This window comes from Hyaena hyaena, unplaced genomic scaffold, assembly GCF_003009895.1.
Source record: "Hyaena hyaena isolate Hyena2069 unplaced genomic scaffold, ASM300989v1 scaffold_772, whole genome shotgun sequence".
Taxonomy (NCBI): domain Eukaryota; kingdom Metazoa; phylum Chordata; class Mammalia; order Carnivora; family Hyaenidae; genus Hyaena; species Hyaena hyaena.
Window position 1 is genome coordinate 110,914 of NW_024081404.1, and position 18,772 is coordinate 129,685.

At 41.0% G+C, this 18,772-nt stretch overlaps 1 protein-coding gene across 9 annotated transcripts in view; it reads left to right on the forward strand.

The window, feature by feature from the left end:
* The window catches only part of RBFOX1 (RNA binding fox-1 homolog 1), a 620,770-nt gene that overhangs the window by 20,533 nt on the left and 581,465 nt on the right, over positions 1-18,772 (forward strand). For all 9 annotated transcript variants that reach the window (XM_039218656.1, XM_039218661.1, XM_039218662.1 and 6 more), the window contains exon 2: positions 1,013-1,054. In XM_039218656.1, coding sequence (XP_039074587.1) covers positions 1,028-1,054 — 27 coding nt within the window. In that variant the 5' untranslated portion in view covers positions 1,013-1,027. The remainder of the gene's footprint in view (positions 1-1,012; positions 1,055-18,772) is intronic.

Genomic DNA, 18,772 nt, shown 5'->3' on the forward strand with positions numbered 1-18,772 from the left:
CAATAAAAAATACATAAAATATACATCAAAAGTCGCTTCCTAAACCTTCTTATCCTTTAGTAAAAGTTTCAAAAACTTGCAATATAGTGTCAGATGCAAGGAGTCAGGGGTTACTTCATTGGTGAAGAAAGTACGAGAAATACCCAGAATACATGGTGGGTGCAGACCTGGATTTGACTCCAGCATCGCTATTTAAGCGGAAGGTAGAGTGAGCCAGTCCCCACAGAGGTGGTGTGGACACATGTCGTGGTTTGCCCTCTCACTCCCACCGCACACCTTCTGTCCCTGGCACTGTCGTTAATGGAGCCCCACCCCCTCCTTTCACTCACATGCATTTCTCCCATTTGGACAATACGTTATGTGGTCACTCTCAAGAAGCATCTTTCATTTTCAGAAGCACATTTTGATAGGGCAAGGAAAATCAGTGCATGGCAGACGTATCACCAATCTCTCCTCTTTGGGCTTAGGTGGGTTTCACAAATATAGGAGTTTCTTTCTCTGAAATAAGCATTGTCCTCAGAATTCCCCCAACACACTTACATGGGGCCTCACCTACCATCTGATTAGAAATGGACCATAAAATGGATCCCATTTTCCAAGGCATGTAGGTGATTCTACTGGTCCTCGTCATGGGGGGAAACATGGTGTGATGGCTGGTGCCTATTCCCAAATGTCTTGAGTAGGCCCCCAGTGAAGAATGGCCTGCACCATCAGGGCACGAGGGCTTTTCACGCCACCTCACTTTGGGAAGATTTGGCCTCCCACATACCCTCTGCGGGAACTCTCTCCTCGTTCCTGTTCAAGACTGTGACTCATCCTAGCTGTGTTTCTGGAACACACGACTGAAAATCCAAGTGAAACTTGGGCTATTTAGACCTAAAAGAAAATTAAATACATAATTAATTAATCTTGGGTCTGCTTTGAACCGAGTGATTAGAAGCAACTTTCCATTTTCTTTCATGTTGTTTTTGTGCAGAACCTGCTGATTTTTCCCTGTTTCTTTCCTTTGTAGGCTTCAAGACAACAGATGAATTGTGAAAGAGAGCAGCTAAGGGTAGGTGTACCTGCCTGTAAAATACTTCCTGCTTCTCGTTTCTGTATGATAAGCAAAAATTTCCTGTCTCTTCCAAGACACAGGGTTCTAAATACCGGGCTTCATCTTAAGACTGGTAGAGTTGAAAATATTTATCCCAGCTAATTTAGTATTGATTGAGCTGGTAAATACAGTATATCTTCTTTTGAAGTGCCATTATAGTAGATATGGATTTTTTGATTTAGATTCAGCAATAAATACTTCTCTTCTGGAATTTGTTTGACATCATTGTACTCTTTTTATGTACAACATGAGGTCTAAGTAATAACAAAGGTCAAAAGGATGTCTTGCTGCTTTCTTAATGTGAATACCAGGATGTTTGCTGAGTGGCTAAAATGCTCCCTTGCTGTTAACTGGGGTGGGTGAGTCACTTATATGTCAAGGGCATTTTCGAGGAGAATTCGAGTCCTCTGTAGACCTTCTAGTTTCAGTTGTATTTGTATATATTGAAGAAGGAGACAGAATTTTAAACCTCATATGCTATTTACCTTTTTAAAAATAAAGCTTTCTCAGTGCTCAAGTGTGTTAGGTGTAAAAAGTGTTTTCTTTCTGAGGGGACAATGCTTTGCTTATACATTTAGCTTGGTGGCATTGTCCTGCTCTCATGGTACCATGGTTGATGGTATCCTTTTTTGGCATGGATATGGTATTTTAAGAAATATCAGGATTGTCTCCACTTCCCGTTTGTAGTTTTTTCAAAATGCACTCATGTTTTAGATGGATGACTTTGAAATCATAATTGGCCTAGTTTTAATGTCACTGATGGAAGTTGGCAACTTTTACTGGACAGTGTGCCTTATAATTGTGTTTCTGTGTTATTATAAAAACCAGAGGATTCCGCTCTCAAAATCCTAACTGTGAGGTTTTGGGAATTGGGGGACCATTGTGCTCAAAGGGATCTAATGCCTCAGAATAATTTATTAAACTGATCCAATGCCATTTATACACTGCCTTGTAACTTTTCAGAACATTTACTTAATGCTGGTCTCAGGATGACAATGATTCGTAGAGTTATTTTCATTTTGCAATTGCTGTTGGCATCAGGTTTGTTACATGGTTGTGTAAGACAGAATCTGATCGTATGTAACTGAGAAAGTGGATTTGGATGTCTTCTTCTTTTATGCATATTTATTTTATGTAGTATTCCAGCACGGCCCTCTCCGTTAACCTCTCATCTATACCCACTTCACTCCTGAGTACCTGTGCCTACATTAGCCGTGAGTCCTTCGTGAAATACCCTTCAAGATGTTTTAAGATTTTCCTGAGCTCTCATTGCTTCTCCCTGCAGTCTGAATTACTGGTTCATCCTGGTAAATAATGTATTGCAACTTCAGATTTCTCTTCCTGTTTGGATGAGGATGATGGCCAGAACTAGGTCAGAGCTAGATAAGAGGAATGTGTGCTTTTGTTTCCAGGATCCCTGATAAATTCCTCAGAATTAAGATAATACTGAAGCCTCTATTGCAAACGAGACTCGCCTTTCGAATTAAGGGCTCTGGGGGTAATGAAGTGCTTGTGTGCAGTTTGAGGGATTTATTATTTTGCCTTGATGAGGATATTGTCAGCAGGGGTGTGGTTTAGGAACAAGAATGGAGCCCTCTCCACTCTGTTAAATAAATTCAAGCAGTGATTTGATATAATGGGTCATATGGTTTAGTCCCAGTGTGGCTTCAATAGCCCCATATAAAATTATCTCTAGTATATCATGAATTGGTGCTTTGTTCGTTGTTGTTATTGTTGTTTTTGTTTTTATACTTTTAACTAATTTATGTTTTGAATCAATAGAAAACACATTTAAATCGATGGAATACACATTTATGTGGTTCAGAATTTAAATGATCCCAAAGGGAATGCGTTTGAATCTAGCTCCTTCCTGGGAGACTCCCAGCATTGCTTGGTTGTCTGGCCTTTGATATCTCTGGATATTTACTCTGTCTCCTCCTTTCCTGTTCTCTTCCTTTTCTTCCCTTCATCCTTCCCTCCTGCCTTTTCTACCTGTCTTATGTGTGTACTCAATCACTCTACTGTCTAAAAAGAGAACTTTCTTGATTAAGGTGTTGCTTTTTTTTTTTTTTTTTAGGGTACCTGAAAGAAATTTGGCTCTGATTTAAAATGCTAATACTTGATCATCTCATTAAAATGCATTTTTCTCTCATGTTTCTTTTTTTTTTTTCCTTAGAAAGAGTGCCAGTGGGAGAAAAGTAGATATCTATTTAGTTACCATCATCATTTAAGAGTACCTGCCAGCCACACTTTAAAACATATAGTTTAAATACAGCAATCAAACTGAATTTCCAGATTTGCCATACAAGATGACTGGATGGACTATGGGCATGTTGTCAAGTTCATATTTCTTCGTTAGTTCATTCCGTTATGTTCAGAGTTCAGAGATACAAGTGGGTAGTTGTAAAATGCATCCTTTCCTTGGCCTCCAGGAAATAGCAGATAATGCAGAAATGTACAGGTGCATTATGTGTGTGAACACTTCGTCGGGACTGGCATATCCCAGCACTGCTTTTCTGCTCTCCTTTCTCATTCTTAAATATTCTTTTTTTTTTTTTTTTTTTAATATTTTATTTATTTTTGAGAGAGAGAGAGATAGCATGAGCAGGGGAGGGTCAGAGAGAGAGGGAGACACAGAATCCGAAGCAGGCTCCAGGCTCTGAACTAGCTGTCAGCACAGAGCCCGATGCGGGGCTCGAACCCACGAACCGTGAGATCATGACCTGAGCTGAAGTCGGACGCTCAACCAACTGAGCCACCCAGGTGCCCCTCATTCTTAAATATTCTACATTATTTTTTTTCAAAATAGACTCTGAGATACATGTTCTAAGATATTATAAATCTAAAACAAAATTCTCTGATTTAATTAATTCTGTGAATTAATTTTTTAAAAAGTTGAAGAAAGTCAAACTTTTTTTTTCTTTTCTTTTTTTTAATAATTGAAGGACCTTCTCAGAGACTTTAATGTGCAAAAAATGAAGTACAGAGAGGTGGGTATAATATGCAATGTTTTGTAAAATAATCTCATCACAGGACAATTTTCGGCTCAAGAATACACTGGGAAACACTCTTGAAAATTATATCTTTTTATTATTATTTTTTTGTGTGTGTTTTCCCCATTAAGATGTTATAGTCTACAAATACAGAAAAGCTGTGCATTTTTTAAAAGCTCAAAACATTTCATCACCTCCCAGTATCAGGGCTGACTCAGTGGACTTTTGGTGTTAGCACAGTGGTTGGGAATCTTCGTGCTTGCCTAGGCCTTTCTTTCCTTCTTCCAAGATGAGGACAAGCATCCCTTCTGCACATGACATTCTCATCAGGGAGGAAGGAGAAGAGGAGCGTTTTCCTCAAAGCTCTTGCCTTTGATTGGAGGGAAGTCATTCCCAGAAACCTCTTCTGTAGACATTCTCTTTTATTGCATCAGCCTGTCTCCATGCAAGTCACTCCCAATGTCCAGGGATCTCCGTGATGGGCCAGAGCACCCATGAGTCATCCCAGGGGACAGGCCCATTTTCACAGGATGGTAAACAGGAGTTGTGGGTATCTTTGGTGGAATCCTCCAATAGAGTCCTCCACAGAAGGAATCCACATGAGCCCTCCCGTCCCTCAGGGTGTTGGTTTCCTGTCACCTCCTTTCTGTGCTCCCTTCGTCCCAGACACATGGCCATGGGAGCCACACTGAAAGCCCCAGCAAGTACCTGAACTCTGGCTTGTGGAATTTCACAGATGGTTTATCTGCCAACTTCTCACAGATCACATCTCCCTGTTCTACCTTTTCTCCCGGCTTGGCTCTCTCTTTGTATTTTGCCTTATGTTCTTTGGAACAGGGCCTGGTTGCAGTCTTTATTAATTTCCCCTCAGCGTCAGGTAACTGACAGCACCCCAGCACCCATGTCAGCCCCAGAGATACTGTCCGTGAGCTTCCTGTTCCCTGCCCTTCCCGAGAGAAGGATGTGGTCCAGTTATTCCTGACCAATGATCTGCCCTTCTCGGAAGGCTGTTGGACTACTCCTGTTCCCAGTGAACATACTACAAAACAGTAAACCTGTTTATTCCTCCATCCTGTTTCGAATGAGCCTTTCTTTGAGCTTACATTTCACATTGTCACTGGGTCCTGTTGGGGAGTTCATCCACAAGAGCTCACCATGAGATCTGTATATTAAGTGCTCCTGATGCTATGGGCTATATTTACCAACTTGTCCCTGATTACTTGTGGTTGATGCCAACAGGTGGGGTGGTGCTAATTGTGCAGTTACCATAACCCAGCCATCAACAATTACCTTTCTGGCATCTGGAATGACAAGTGGACAAATAAAAAACCAAGCGACAAATTGTATGACCTCAGTAGTCCTTTGTCTCCCTCAGTGATCTACAAGTTGGAAAGATGGTGTGGTCATAGGGTAGGGGATCAAATGGCCATGTTTGTTAGCATTCATATAAAATATTGGGTTACAAAAGGATCTTTTGTGCTGAGTGTATCAGATGTTGGCTTAGGGGACTGTTAAACGTATTTGGTCAGAACACTACTAAGCAGGCAAGGGCTTGGCTCCTATGTGGACCAGTATTTGTTCATGGACCAAAATCTTTATCAGCAGTTCAGCAAATAGATACCATGAGAGTCAGCGTGGTATGAGGGGTAGTTAGGGATGCCTAGGAGCCCTAGTTATTGACTTAGGTTCATACATCAGTTTTAAGTTTGCCCTACTTCCTCAAAGCTTTAGTTTCCCTGGGTACGAAAAAGGGATACTTTCTCACTGGATTATTGATCGAATAAAATGACTTATTAAAAGCACTTCAAAAAATGTATGCCTCATAATCAGCAATAGTAGATTGTTAATATAGTATTATTCCCAATAATTCCTTCATGCCTCTTCCTACTAGGAGTACCAGACCAGGAATACAGACATTTGGGGGATATCTAATCCCACTCAACTCCCAACATTAAAAAACACCTCAAAGGATAGATTTCATAGTTGATGACATGGTGGTATATATTCTACATATATGTAGAAGAAAACTGCCTCTCACTCAGCTAAGAAGCAATAAGACTGATTCAGGCTAGCCTAAGCAGAAAAGTCATACAACCAGACCTCTCCAGGAGCTTAGAATCAGAGAGCTATGAGAGAACTGGAGCCGTTCTTTCTCTTCCCTCATCTTCATTTCTCCTTGTGGATCCACTCTGGAATTTTCTTTTGCTAAAGGAATTTTCTTTTGCTTTACCTTTCTTTAAGCATGTGGCACCTTTCAGCACCTTAAGATTTATGCTGCATCAGGTCCTGCAGATATAGGTACTTTGAAAGGCTCCTGATTAAAGATTCTGGAGAAAGCATCTGATTGGCCCACTCCAGCTCAGTCTTTCACTCTAGTCCAACCAGCAGTATCCAGGAAGGCAGGATAAATAAATAAATCTTGTTACCCAGGGCCAGCTTCTGAAGAGGACTTGATCATCAGGGGGAGAGTGGTAGTCAGTTGAGCTAATATCCCTAAGGAGTGTGCTGTAGCCTCCAAACTTGGAGACCAGAGTCAGGCAGAGGGTCCTGGGGAATAGGTGTGCTGTCCCCCATGTCTAGCTCAGCTTTTTGCCAAGTGTAAGACCCCCACCCCATGCAGGACTAAAAGTTTTCAGGCTGCAATAATCTAGTCAAATCACTTTCTAAGTAATTCCCTTTTTAGTTCTCTCTCAGTCCTTTTTATGTCAATGAGAAACTCTCAGTTTAAACTACAGTATCTTTAACAAGTATGTCACTCATACTGAACCCTGTTTTTAACAAAAAGGGAGTGTGCCTCAGGCTTGGAGCCTGCAGCAGCTGAAGCATCTATCAAGACTTTGAAAACATTGTTTGCAAAATACAGTAGTTAAGATGTAGGGGCCTGGAGCTAGGCCCTACTTAGATAAAAATCTAGACTACCATTTACTACTGAAATCCTCTGGACCTCCAATGCCTCCTTAGTATAATGGAGATAATTGCACATGTTTCTTAATGCATGTTTCTGCGTATGTATACCCATACAAACAAATATTAAAATAATAACAAATTCTTCATATGAGGTTCTTAGAACATTGTTTAGTATACAAGAGGTTCTTAAAACTGTTATATATGAATGGGGTTATTTTCTTCCCATTAACTCTTATTTATGACCACTGATACTGGTTTTGCAATTACAAAGGCAACACAAAGTTCCTTGGCAAATATATCGATTTAGGTTAAAAACGAGTGGCTTGAAAGACAAATATTAACTATGTAACGTTACAGAGTGCCTGCAGTTATGATAAAAATTGTGACGTTCGAATGCAAATGACAGAAGTTTCAGAAACACTGAAATTACAGTGCCAGGCTTGTGAAAGATGGTGTTGAGCAGATCGGCATTATCAATATTTAATTTGCCAGTTAGAAGCAAGTTTCTCATTTCTGCTAGATACAAGAATGATGTGGATTGCAGAATGCAAATTGCTAATGATCATCTTGGCTTAAGCCCATTGCCTTCATCCGGGCATCCGATAATGAAACTTCAGGCTGCCTTGGAAGTGAGCTATCAGAATCAGAGACATTTTCCCTGCCTCCTCCACCTGGTAAAGCCCAGCTCTTCCTCAGGGGCTGTCAGGGCAACAGGAAAGGAAATGGAAGGCCCAAACTACTTGAGGAAACATTGCAGCTTTCATGATATTTGGACTATAGATTTAGGATGGCTCACTGTAGGAGAGCCTGCTTCCCTTCAGTTATTTATTCGGGAAATATTTTTTGAGCGTGAACTATATGCCAATCACAGTGCTAGGAGTGGAGATGGAACGGTATACCAAAGTGTTCATATACCTTACAGGCTAGCAGAGAAAATAGGAATTTGTCAAATAACCGTGACAAAAGTGTACCTGTGAAATTGACAGATACCTGAAATGAGAGATGGCATATAAAAGAACATGGATGGAAAAAGCTTACCTGATTGACGTCCACTTACTTATTAAACTTAACAAATTAACACTTTCATTCCATTCCCTTTATAGAACATACTGATTCCTCAAAAAATTGACAATAGAACTTCCCTATGACCCAGCAACAGTACTGCTAGGAATTTACCCAAGGGATATAGGAGTACTGATGCATAGGAGCACATGTGCCCCAATGTTCATAGCAGCACTCTCAACAATAGCCAAAACAAGGAAAGAGCCTAAGTGTCCATCAACGGACGAATGGATCAAGAAGATGTGGTTGAGAAAGAATGAAATCTGGCCATGTGTAGCAACATGGATGTAACTTGAGGGTGTTATGCTGAGTGAAATAAGTCAGGCAGAGAAGGACAAATACCATATGTTTGCATGTATAGGAGGAACTTAACGGAGGACCGTGGGGGAGAAGAAGGGGGGAAATAGTGGGGGAGAGGGAGAGAGGCAAACCATGAGAGACTTTTGAATGCTGATAACAAACTGAGAACTGATGGGTGTGGGGGGCAGGGGGAGGTGATGGGCATGGAGGAGGGCACTTGTGAAGATAAGCACTGGGTGTTATATGGAAACCAACTTAACAATAAACTATTTGTAAAAACAAAAAACAACAAAAAAAAAGCATACTGATCCATGCCCATGGCATCCTGCAAAGTAGCTGTTTTGTACAATCTTACCTTTCTCTCTGCTCATTGAGGTGCCTGCTTGCAAAGAGTCAGTTGTATTTATTCCCAGACCTGCTTCTGCCAGCTGCACTTGTTATTGTAATTACATTATTTAGTGGAATATTGTGCAAACTGATGAAAAATGAGTGCAGTAAGAAAAAGGGCTGTTTCTATGAAAACTAAGTTAATGCTTTGGAAACATTGTATGAGAGCAAGCCTCAACAATTATTTTGATTAGCTGCGAGAGGACTGTAAAATGTTAGTGGAAAAAGAACCCTCAGAAATCTGGACAGATTCTGCAGTCAGAGTCTTTCTAATGTGTCGTAAGAATTTTACCCCACTTAAAAAAAACAAACAAACCCAGAACTGATAGTACAGATCAGACTTTTCCTATAAAGGGCCAGATAATGACTACTTTAGGCTTCATGGGCTATATGGTCTCTATTGCAACTGTTCAACACTTACATTAGCACTAAGGCAATCACAGACAAAATGAATAATTGAGGCTGTGTTCCAATAAAACTTTATTTATAAGAACAAGTGGTGGGCCAGATTTAGCCCCTAGTCCATATTTGGCCCACCCTTCCTGGAGTTGGAAATATGGATGAGGTTTTCTCTGAGAAGGATGATGAGGAATTTCAGTCAACAGAAATCACTCAAAGAAGACAGGCTGGACTCACATCAAAGATCGACAGATTAATGCATATTTGCTGGAGACCTGCTCCAGCCAGTCCAGGGGTCCCTGAAGGATGGACTGTGTCCGTGAGAGAGAGTGAGAGAGCCCTAAGATTCTTTCTGATCACCAGGCAGGCATCTCTGCATTGTCGGTTTTGGTGTCTTTATTTATAGATCAAATGATAACATGGCATCAGAAAAAGGAATTTTTACAATGGAAAATTCTTTGTGATAAGATGCTTTGAAAAGTGTACAAAAACAGATTTTTCAGAAGTATTCTTGAAGAATTACCCCCAATAGTTGAGTATATCTTACAACTAAGGAAATAACAAGATGTTCTTAGTGAAAAACAAGATGACATGCATATTTGTTCTAAGTTAATAATGCTAGGATTAGGACAGGGGCGCCTGGGTGGCTTAGTCGGTTAAGCGTCCGACTTTCGCTTGGGTCATGATCTCACGGTTCGTGGGTTCGAGCCCCGCGTCGGGCTCTGTGCTGACTGCCAGCTCGGAGCCTGGAGCCTGTTTCAGTCTGTGACTCCCTCTCTCTCTGACCCTCCCCTGCTCACGCTGTCTCTCTCTCTCCTAGAAATAAATAAAAACATTTAAAAAAAAAATAATGCTAGGATTAGGACATAGGTTAAATTGTATATAGATAGGCTAGGAGTCATTCTGTCTGGCTCACTAGAGGACGAATGTTTTTGAGCTGCTTAATAAGTTGTTTGTGGACTGCTACACATCACCAGTTAGTAAAGGTTTAAGTATTAAGTTCTCCCCTTATCTGTTCCTTAACTCTAAATTAGGCTCTTTGTCTCAGAGCCAGGCTCAGTTGTAAGTACTGTGTTCTTAACCCCCTTTATTATCTAAGTCTTGAATCTACAAGGCCCATAGGAAGAGCCTTTTGACCTAATCCACAGTGCTTTCACCTAAAATCTCATTTGAAGAGGCAGGAATATGCTTTTCCTTATGAGGTATATGTGTGTGGAATATCAGTGTGATTTGGAATATTGTGAGGCCTGGTCAACACCAGCAGGCTCATTTCCAACATGAACCAGTAGTGGCAGGAGATACCAGTTTTTCATTTCTCATAGCAGGAGCTGTGCAAACGTTGCCATTTTCTTGCCGTGACTGTCATCCAGCGAGGCTGGTGTGGCTCCCTGCACACATTAGTATATTTTACATTAAACAAAATATTTAGGAAAGCTCTGTGTCACTTTAAAAGTAACTTCTTGCTTTAACAGGCTTCCAATGAGCTACCTACTCCCATCCCAAATGAGATGAATTCTAAAGCATGGATAGCTGACATGCGCTTGAAACATAAAGTAAAAATTAGGCTGATTTTTATGTGCCAACCCTAATGGCTCAGAACCCCCTCATTCCAGAATAGAAGAGTAAATTTATCCTTTTTCACAGGATTCCTTAACAAGTAATTTCTGGAATTCTCCAGCAAGAGGTGACCTTTTCCACATATACATCCTGGCACTTATCCTCTGCATACAGTTCAGCTGCTGCTTCAGAATATGCTCTTTACTGAAGAAATGTCCAGTCACTTGCTTGTCCGGATTGTTTTGTCTTCAGAACCAGTTCTCTGGAAGCATGAACATCACCATCCATATTAACATCCCAAGTACTCAGCTAAGGTCAGACTTCAGTGCTTAGCAAAGTTTTGCTGACTGCTCAGGAGGGAACTGAAGTCCACTGTGCATGGGGGCATGGAGAGAGGACACTCAGGGTACGGGACTTAGATCCCCACCATCAGTGTCCCTCCTAGTTCTTTGTAGGTTCCAGATATGTGTTTGTGTGTGTGCATGCACAGGAAAAATAACTAATCAATGCTTGCTTTCATCTTCTATAAGTAATGGCCTCATCTTAGTGATTTTCCCCAACTAAAGGGAATTTATCCCAAAGTAAGCAGCTCCCTACTTGTAGAAACTACAGAAACTCAGATCACCAGAAAAATCTCCAGTGGTAGCTTCCCTACTAAGTGAAGAGAATCATAAATACATAACAGTTTTTAAAAAGAACATTGTTGGGGTGTCTGGGTGGCTCAGTCAGTTAAGTACCTGACTCGAGCTTGAGTCATGACCTCACAACTTGTGGGTTGGGCGTTGGGCTCTGTGCTGACAGCTCAGAGTCTGAAGCCTGCTTTGAATTCTGTGTCTCCTTCTCTGCCCCTCCTCCACTCATGCTCTGTCTCTCTTTCTCAAAAATAAACATTAAAACATTTGAGGAAAAGAGAACATGGTCTTCCCAAGATCTTGCGTTCTACATGCTTCTTTACAGTTCTCCTGTGCTCCCCAACATTTTCAAGGCCATTAATTGATGAGCACAAAGGGGAATGAATCAAGAAGTCAGCCAACTAGTTACCAGTTTTGATTTCCCCAACCTCAGTGTGAGACTCAGTTAAACAAGGAAATGTGCAGGTGGCCACCTCCCTGTGTCTTTGATGCAGAATCGTATAACCCACATGCACGTTAAATATCTGCCCTCCTTTTAGTCTCCCCAGGTGAATCAGCAGGTTCTTTGGGGGAAGACTCCAGAGTTATCACATTTACGATACTTGGTCTAATATTTATTCTCCCTTTCCCTTGCTGTAATTTAGCCCATTATCCCTAGTTATTATCCCCTTTTCCAGGGCAAATTTGCCCCATTTCTTGTGTCATCATTAAATCAGTATCAAACAGCTTCAAGCAAAATTGCTAATAATGCTGACATTTCAATTTGTCATAGCCGCTCCTCATCCCTGTGACTGATGCCTCAGCAAGGACTTGCCTTGTTGCTCTGCTCTTCTGAGATCTAAATATCATTCCAGGAAAAATAGAATCAACTTGGTAAGGAGGGGGAATGGGCTAGGAACCAGATAAATAAGTCCTCTGTAGTTTCTTCTACTTGGGGGCAAAAGGAGGCCAGTTTTATTAAGACAGCAAGGCCTCCCCGCACTTGTGCATGGCTTGGGAGAACCAATATTTAGTCTGTGCCTTTGTGCAGGTAGATAGTGGGTGTAGTGGGCACGTGCTTGTTGGTTGTTACAGCCAGCAAACACTCCTATCCTGAGGTGGCCATGCTCCATGGTCCTTTTGGGGTTAATTTTCTTTGCTCATCTTTTCAGTCTTGGAGGGACAACAAATCAAACCAACGGCTATGGATATGGTCAAGGCAGGCCAATTATATTTTCTGTCCTGAGACAAGGGATGTTGTCTTCATCCATTAGGGCTGAGATAACAAAATACCACAGACTGGGAGGCTTATAAACAGCTTCTTTACTTCTCTCACTTAAAGGTAGGCTGGTAGTCAAAGATGAGAATGCCAGGTGGTTGGGCGAGGGCCCTCTTCTGGGTCACAGCTTCTTGGTTGAGACACACGTTGTGTGAGACACACGTTGTGTTCTCACGTGGTGGAATGAATGAGGGGGCTCCACCCTAATGATCTAATCTTCTCAAAGTCCCCACCTCCTAATAGCCTTGCAGTTGGCTTTAGGATTTCACTATATGAATTTGGGGGTGGGGGCACAAACCTTTTAACCATAGCAGATGTTAAGTGGACTGATCCGTACTATAAAAACAATATAATAGAAAGCTAGTGTTGATTCATTTCAATGGTGATGTCTTGGTAAGACTGAATGAGGAATTAGTCCCTAGGGGTATACCTCTGATCTACCCTGACTTTTTTTTATTTTTTAATCATTTAAGCCTAGTTACCCATCCCTCTCTTGGGTTATCTCATATCCTTTTAGTGATCTGTTTTTCTGCTGATGTTAGTCAGAACCCATTCCTTTTGTCTGTGATCAAAGATTCCCTACTGATACACTGGGGAGATTTGCTAAACTTGGGAGAACTGCAGAGCCAGGCATTTGGTTAACGGTTTGCTAAAAGCCAACTCTAGTATAATTTCCCACAATGCTTCCCTGATGCCTTTGTGGATTGGCACCACCATTTTAGTATTGGCAGAGCAAGGCAAGGAAACTATAGGTTTATGCCACACATAGGGCTAGATGTTTTACAAACATCTGTTCATTTCCTTGAGTCATCATGAGCCTGGGAGGCATGGGGAAAGAGGTTTATGTTTCAGGGTAATTGGAGCCCTTTCCCTCTCTGCGCAAGTAAGATGTTCTCCTTCCAGCCACAAGGAGTCACCCAGATCCCTGCAGATAAAGGAGGGTCAAAATGAGATCATCACATGTCACTTAGTTAATGCTACTCAGAGGACCCTCCAAAGGCTCCCTTGAGTCTTTATAAAAAGTACCATTTCCTCACACCTAACTCATAGAACGTTTTGACGTCCTAGCCTCACCCTAGAGATACTGAATTGTCATGGTTTTATGGGTTGAAATGTGTCTCCCAAAATTTATATATTGAAGTCCTAACTTCCAGAACCTCATAATGTAATAGTATTTGGAAATAGGGCCTTTAAACACATAATTAAGATAAACTGAAGTCTTATGGGAGAGCCGTAATCCAATATGACTGATGTTTTTATAAGAAGAGGAGATTAGGACACAGACCCATGGAGAGGGAAGGCCACATGAAGACACAGGAAGATGGTCATCTTTAAGTCAAGACAAGATATCTCAGAAGAAACGAGCCCTATCCATGCCTTCATCTCAGACTTCTAGCCTCCAGAATTGGGAGAAAATAAACTTCTGTTGCTTAAAAAACATGCAGGGAATCTATAACAGGCATGACAAAGGTGGAATTCATGTGCTCATTCTCAGGTTTCTGTATCTTGTGATCAAGGGCTCCTTTCCACCAAACTCAGAAGGTGGCCTTACAAACTTCATCAGAGCTGGTACTCATGTTGAAATCTTTTCATATGAGTTCTCCTGCTGTCCCAAATAAATTACCAGGGAAGTAGTAGTTCACACACCACCAATGTATTAGTCTTTACTTCTTTAGGTTGGAATTCGAACATGAGTCTCATTGGGCTAAGATCAGGATGCCAGCTGGGCTATGTTCTTCTGGTGGCTCTAGGAGAGAATTTATTTCCTTGCTCATTCTGATTATTGGTAGAATTCAGTCCTCTGTTGTTGTAGAACTGAGATCTCCATTTCTGTGCTGGCTATGAGCTGAAGTCCATTTCTAGCTTCTACAGGCCACCATATTCCTTAGCTCATGGCCTACTTCCCCCATCTTCAAAGACAGCTGTGGCAGGGTAAGTCCCTCTTGTGGTTTGAATCTCTCCTGCCTCTTATATCATTCTGACTGATCCCTCTTATACTTTTAAGGGTTCATGTGATTACATTGGGTCCATCCAATAATCCAGGATAATCTCCCTATTTTAAAGTCCATAATCTTAATTCCATATGCAAAATCCCATTTTCCATGTAACATAACATCCTTAGCTCTAACACCAGTGGGAAACTGATCACAGGTCCAAAATCCTGTCACATTATTTGTATGCCATCCCTGCTTAAAGTGGACTGATTCTATTGGTGTTTCACACACTACATACATTTATTCTGTGATCTGGGATTAGCTATCTCCATTTCTATGCAGATTTCCGCAGTTAGAGGCCAGAGCACCCAGAACCACATATGAGGCAGCCTGCAGCCCAGGTTAGCCAGTGGCAGCGGACCCACCTATGTCTCCCTTTTGAACTTCTTCCACAGTTCCCACTAGCATTTGGTGTTTCCCATGTAAGTCCAGCAGTGACAAATGAAGTATTGTGGGAGTGTCTGTCTTTAGCAGTACTGACCCTTTGATATTGTTTTATTATTTATTTGTTTCCCTGATTTATACTCATAAAATGTATAAACCAGGTAATGAAAATGTAAGAAACTATTTTTTTATTATTAGTATTATTTTTTTTTTTTTACAAATAGTTTATTGTCAAATTAGTTTCCACATAACACTCAGTGCTCATCCCCAAAGTGCCCTCCTCCATGCCCATCCCCCCTCCCCCCCACATCCATCAGTCCTCAGTTTTTGTCAGCATTCAAGAGTCTCTCATGGTTTGCCTCTCTCCCTTTCCCCCACCATTTCTGCCCTTCTTCTCCCCCTTGTTCCTCCGTCAAGTTCCTCCTAATCCTCCTATAAGTCAGGCAGAGAAGGACAAATACCATATGTAAGAAACTATTTAAACAATAGCCTTTTATATACGTTTCCTAAGTGTGGAATAAAATGAACGAATGAGGAATTAATGATTTCTAAAGACTTCTAGTAATGCCTATCAAAGATGCTTTCAGAGCACTAGCCTTTCTTTTCATCACCCACCTCTCTATGCCAAAGATTCCTTACTGTAAACAGTGACCAACCTCATCATAGAGGCTGTTTGTCTTACTGCAGATGCAATGCACTCATTTACAAGGCAACCCAGAAGCTTGGAAGAAGCACTCATCTCAGGGTGGGCTGGGAGGTGATGGATCAGTACCCCAGCTTCCTCACTCCTAGGGTAGGGCAGTTCTGAGATGTGTTGTACACATTGCTGGAGTTTTACAGCGGGATTAAGTTTCAGTTTCTCATACTCATGCAAGGTCACTTGCATGTTTACCTGCTCTTATTGGCTGTCTTACATTCCACATCTCGCTTTCCTATTCCTCTGCTGGTGTTTCCTTATATTGTCTCCCAAACATATTATTTATACTTGAATGTTACCCCATTTGGTAGATCCGTACTGAAATAGCACCATCACCATACTGAGAGACACCATGGCTTAACTGTTCCATCAAGCAAGGTTTTCTGAATAGTAGATTTTTCCATCACACTAGCCTTTATGTGATCATTCTTTTGCCCATCCCCCTCTTTTTCTTCTCTTTTATAATACATCACTGCTATTCTTGAAGGAAGTCTTGGATTATTGAATAGGTTCGCAAGCAGCTGCAGCGTGATCTTTCACTCATACTGCATTTCACAACAGTTGGGAAACTTCTGTTGAGCTGACAGGGTAATTGGGGCACTTGGTTTTGACAGGACAATGTCCTGTTCACTCATGAGGAGACCGATGCATTTGCTGCTAAGGTGTGCACAGTTACATTTGGCCCAATGCGATTTCTAATTTACAGGTTGCTTTTAAGAATATAGAAACCTTCCTGGGTAGAAAACATGGAGTCAGGATTTCTGAAAGCTTGTCTGCCTAAATGCAGTACATGCCTACACAGATATGCATACTCATGGAGTATTCTACTGATAACAACTTAGATATTTAAATATTTTTGGCAATTTTTACAGTTATTTGCAGTGGTTGTATACACTTGATCTTGATTGCATATACGGTATGACATATTTAAGCCAAAGGCATGTTTTTATAAGTGTCTGAATTAAACATAGAATGTTTTTCAAGAGAGCCGAGTTAACGTTTAAGTGGTTTTGATTAACCTGGTTTTCTTTATTCACTCCTAAATATTCTAAAGCAAAGCCATCTCCCTTTGCATAAAATGATTTGGGAGCACAGCCCTAGGAAACATAATTTTCTAAATAGTCAAGAGCATCATGCCCAGAATATTTCTCCAAAGATGCCTCAAGCTAAAGATTTGAGATTCAGCCATCCCCCCCACCCCCCGCAGGTGGGGCAGATTGGGAAACTGGAACCTAACGATATAAACATCCAATTGATTAAGGTTCACAAAACACATAACCAGCAAGGCTGTGGTTGGGGTGGTATCATGAACCAGTGAGCAGGACTTGGCTTGGAATTTGGAAGGTTCTTAGTGCATGCAGTTTTCCCAGAGGGGCATGGTGTCAATTTTTCCTCTGGCAACATTTCCCATTAGGGAAATAAACTCTTAATAAACAGGGTGGCCCTTCATGAACATATCTTTCCCCAAGAGTAAAAAATGTGAATCCCCTCTGGCTTAATACATCATAGGTTCTTCACAAGCAAAGCTAAACCTTCCATCCTGAGAAGTATTCATTCCATGGCACCATAGATTAATTGTGTTATTCTAAAACCTTGTATTGATCATGTACTATATGCCAGGAAAGTAGATACCTTACCTTTAAGGCAAAATAAGTATACATATCTTGCCTTAAAGGATATTTGCCTTTAAGGGCCATGCACTCTGCTGGTAGGTATGAAATGTAGACATAAATAATGATAATGCAAGGTGGAATAAAATGCCATTTGGTAGGTATGAAGTGAGATGAGAGCATAGTCCCTCCTAGCTGCAGGGACTGGAGCAGGTCTCTTAAAGAATAATTTTTTTCCCCTCACCATTGAAATCTTGTCTGAGGTCTCTAGGTCTTGATACTCAAAAGGCTACTGTATATTTCAATTTAAATGTTACTTAAGCGTTTTAAACTCACTATACTTAAATTCACACTCATAATCTCTCCCTTCCACACACACCGATTAATCTGGTCTTCCTTGCTGCTTCTGTCTCTCTATAACAGTTCCAGTTCATTTCCTGAGGCTGAAACTGGGATGTCACCTGGACTCCTCTATTTTCTTCACCTCCAAATATGAGATCTACAGTGTCTCTCAAATCTGTCAATTCCTCTTCAAATCCACTCTCATAGTTGAGGCCACCATGGTCTCTCATTGTGATTATCCTGACAAGTCTCAAACAGCTTTACTTGTTTTCCAATTCTCATTCCCTTTTAGGATGAACACACGTTCTGGGTTTTTTGGAACAGTCACAGCTCAACTGTTACCCTGTCATAATTATGCATAGTACTTGCATCCTTCCCAATAAAGACTGCTTTAGACAATAAATTATGATTACTCAACATTCCATTCACTCTTCTAGGCTAGAATGACCTTTCAAAGTGTAATTAATTGTCACTCATACTTTTTATTGTGACATGCTTGTCACCTCATTACACTTACCCACAGTCTATGATTATTTGTTTATTTGTTTAGGGTCTCTCTCTTTTACTTTCCCACTCCCTTTATATTGTAATCCACTAGAGGTGGGCCATGCTTATCTTGCTTATTGTTCTTTTCTCTAGTGTCTATAACATAGTAGGAACCAAATAAATGTTTAAAAATACTAGATGAATATTTTTTTTTTAACATAGTGAGAGGAAACAGCATATGCATCAAGGGCATAATTTGACCAAATGATACCCTATATCCCAGACAGGTGTCCTGGAACTAGATATCAGAATGTACCAGGGGAGCCTCTGCTTTTGGCCATAGAATGATGATTTCCTTTTTGTTTATGTGCTTCTTTCTTTTTCTTTCTTTCTTCTCTTCTCTTCTCTTCTCTTCTCTTCTCTTCTCTTCTCTTCTCTTCTCTTCTCTTCTCTTCTCTTCTCTTCTCATCTCTTCTCTTTTCTTTCGGAAGAGAGTGAGCAGGGGAGGGGCAGAGAGAGAGGAAGACAGAGGATCTGAAGCCGGCTCTGATAGCAGAGAACCCAATGCAGGGCTTGAAACCACGAACCATGATATCATGGCGTGAGCTGAAGTCAGATGCTTAACCCCCTGAGCCACCCAGGCACCCTTCTTTTTTTAATGTTTATTT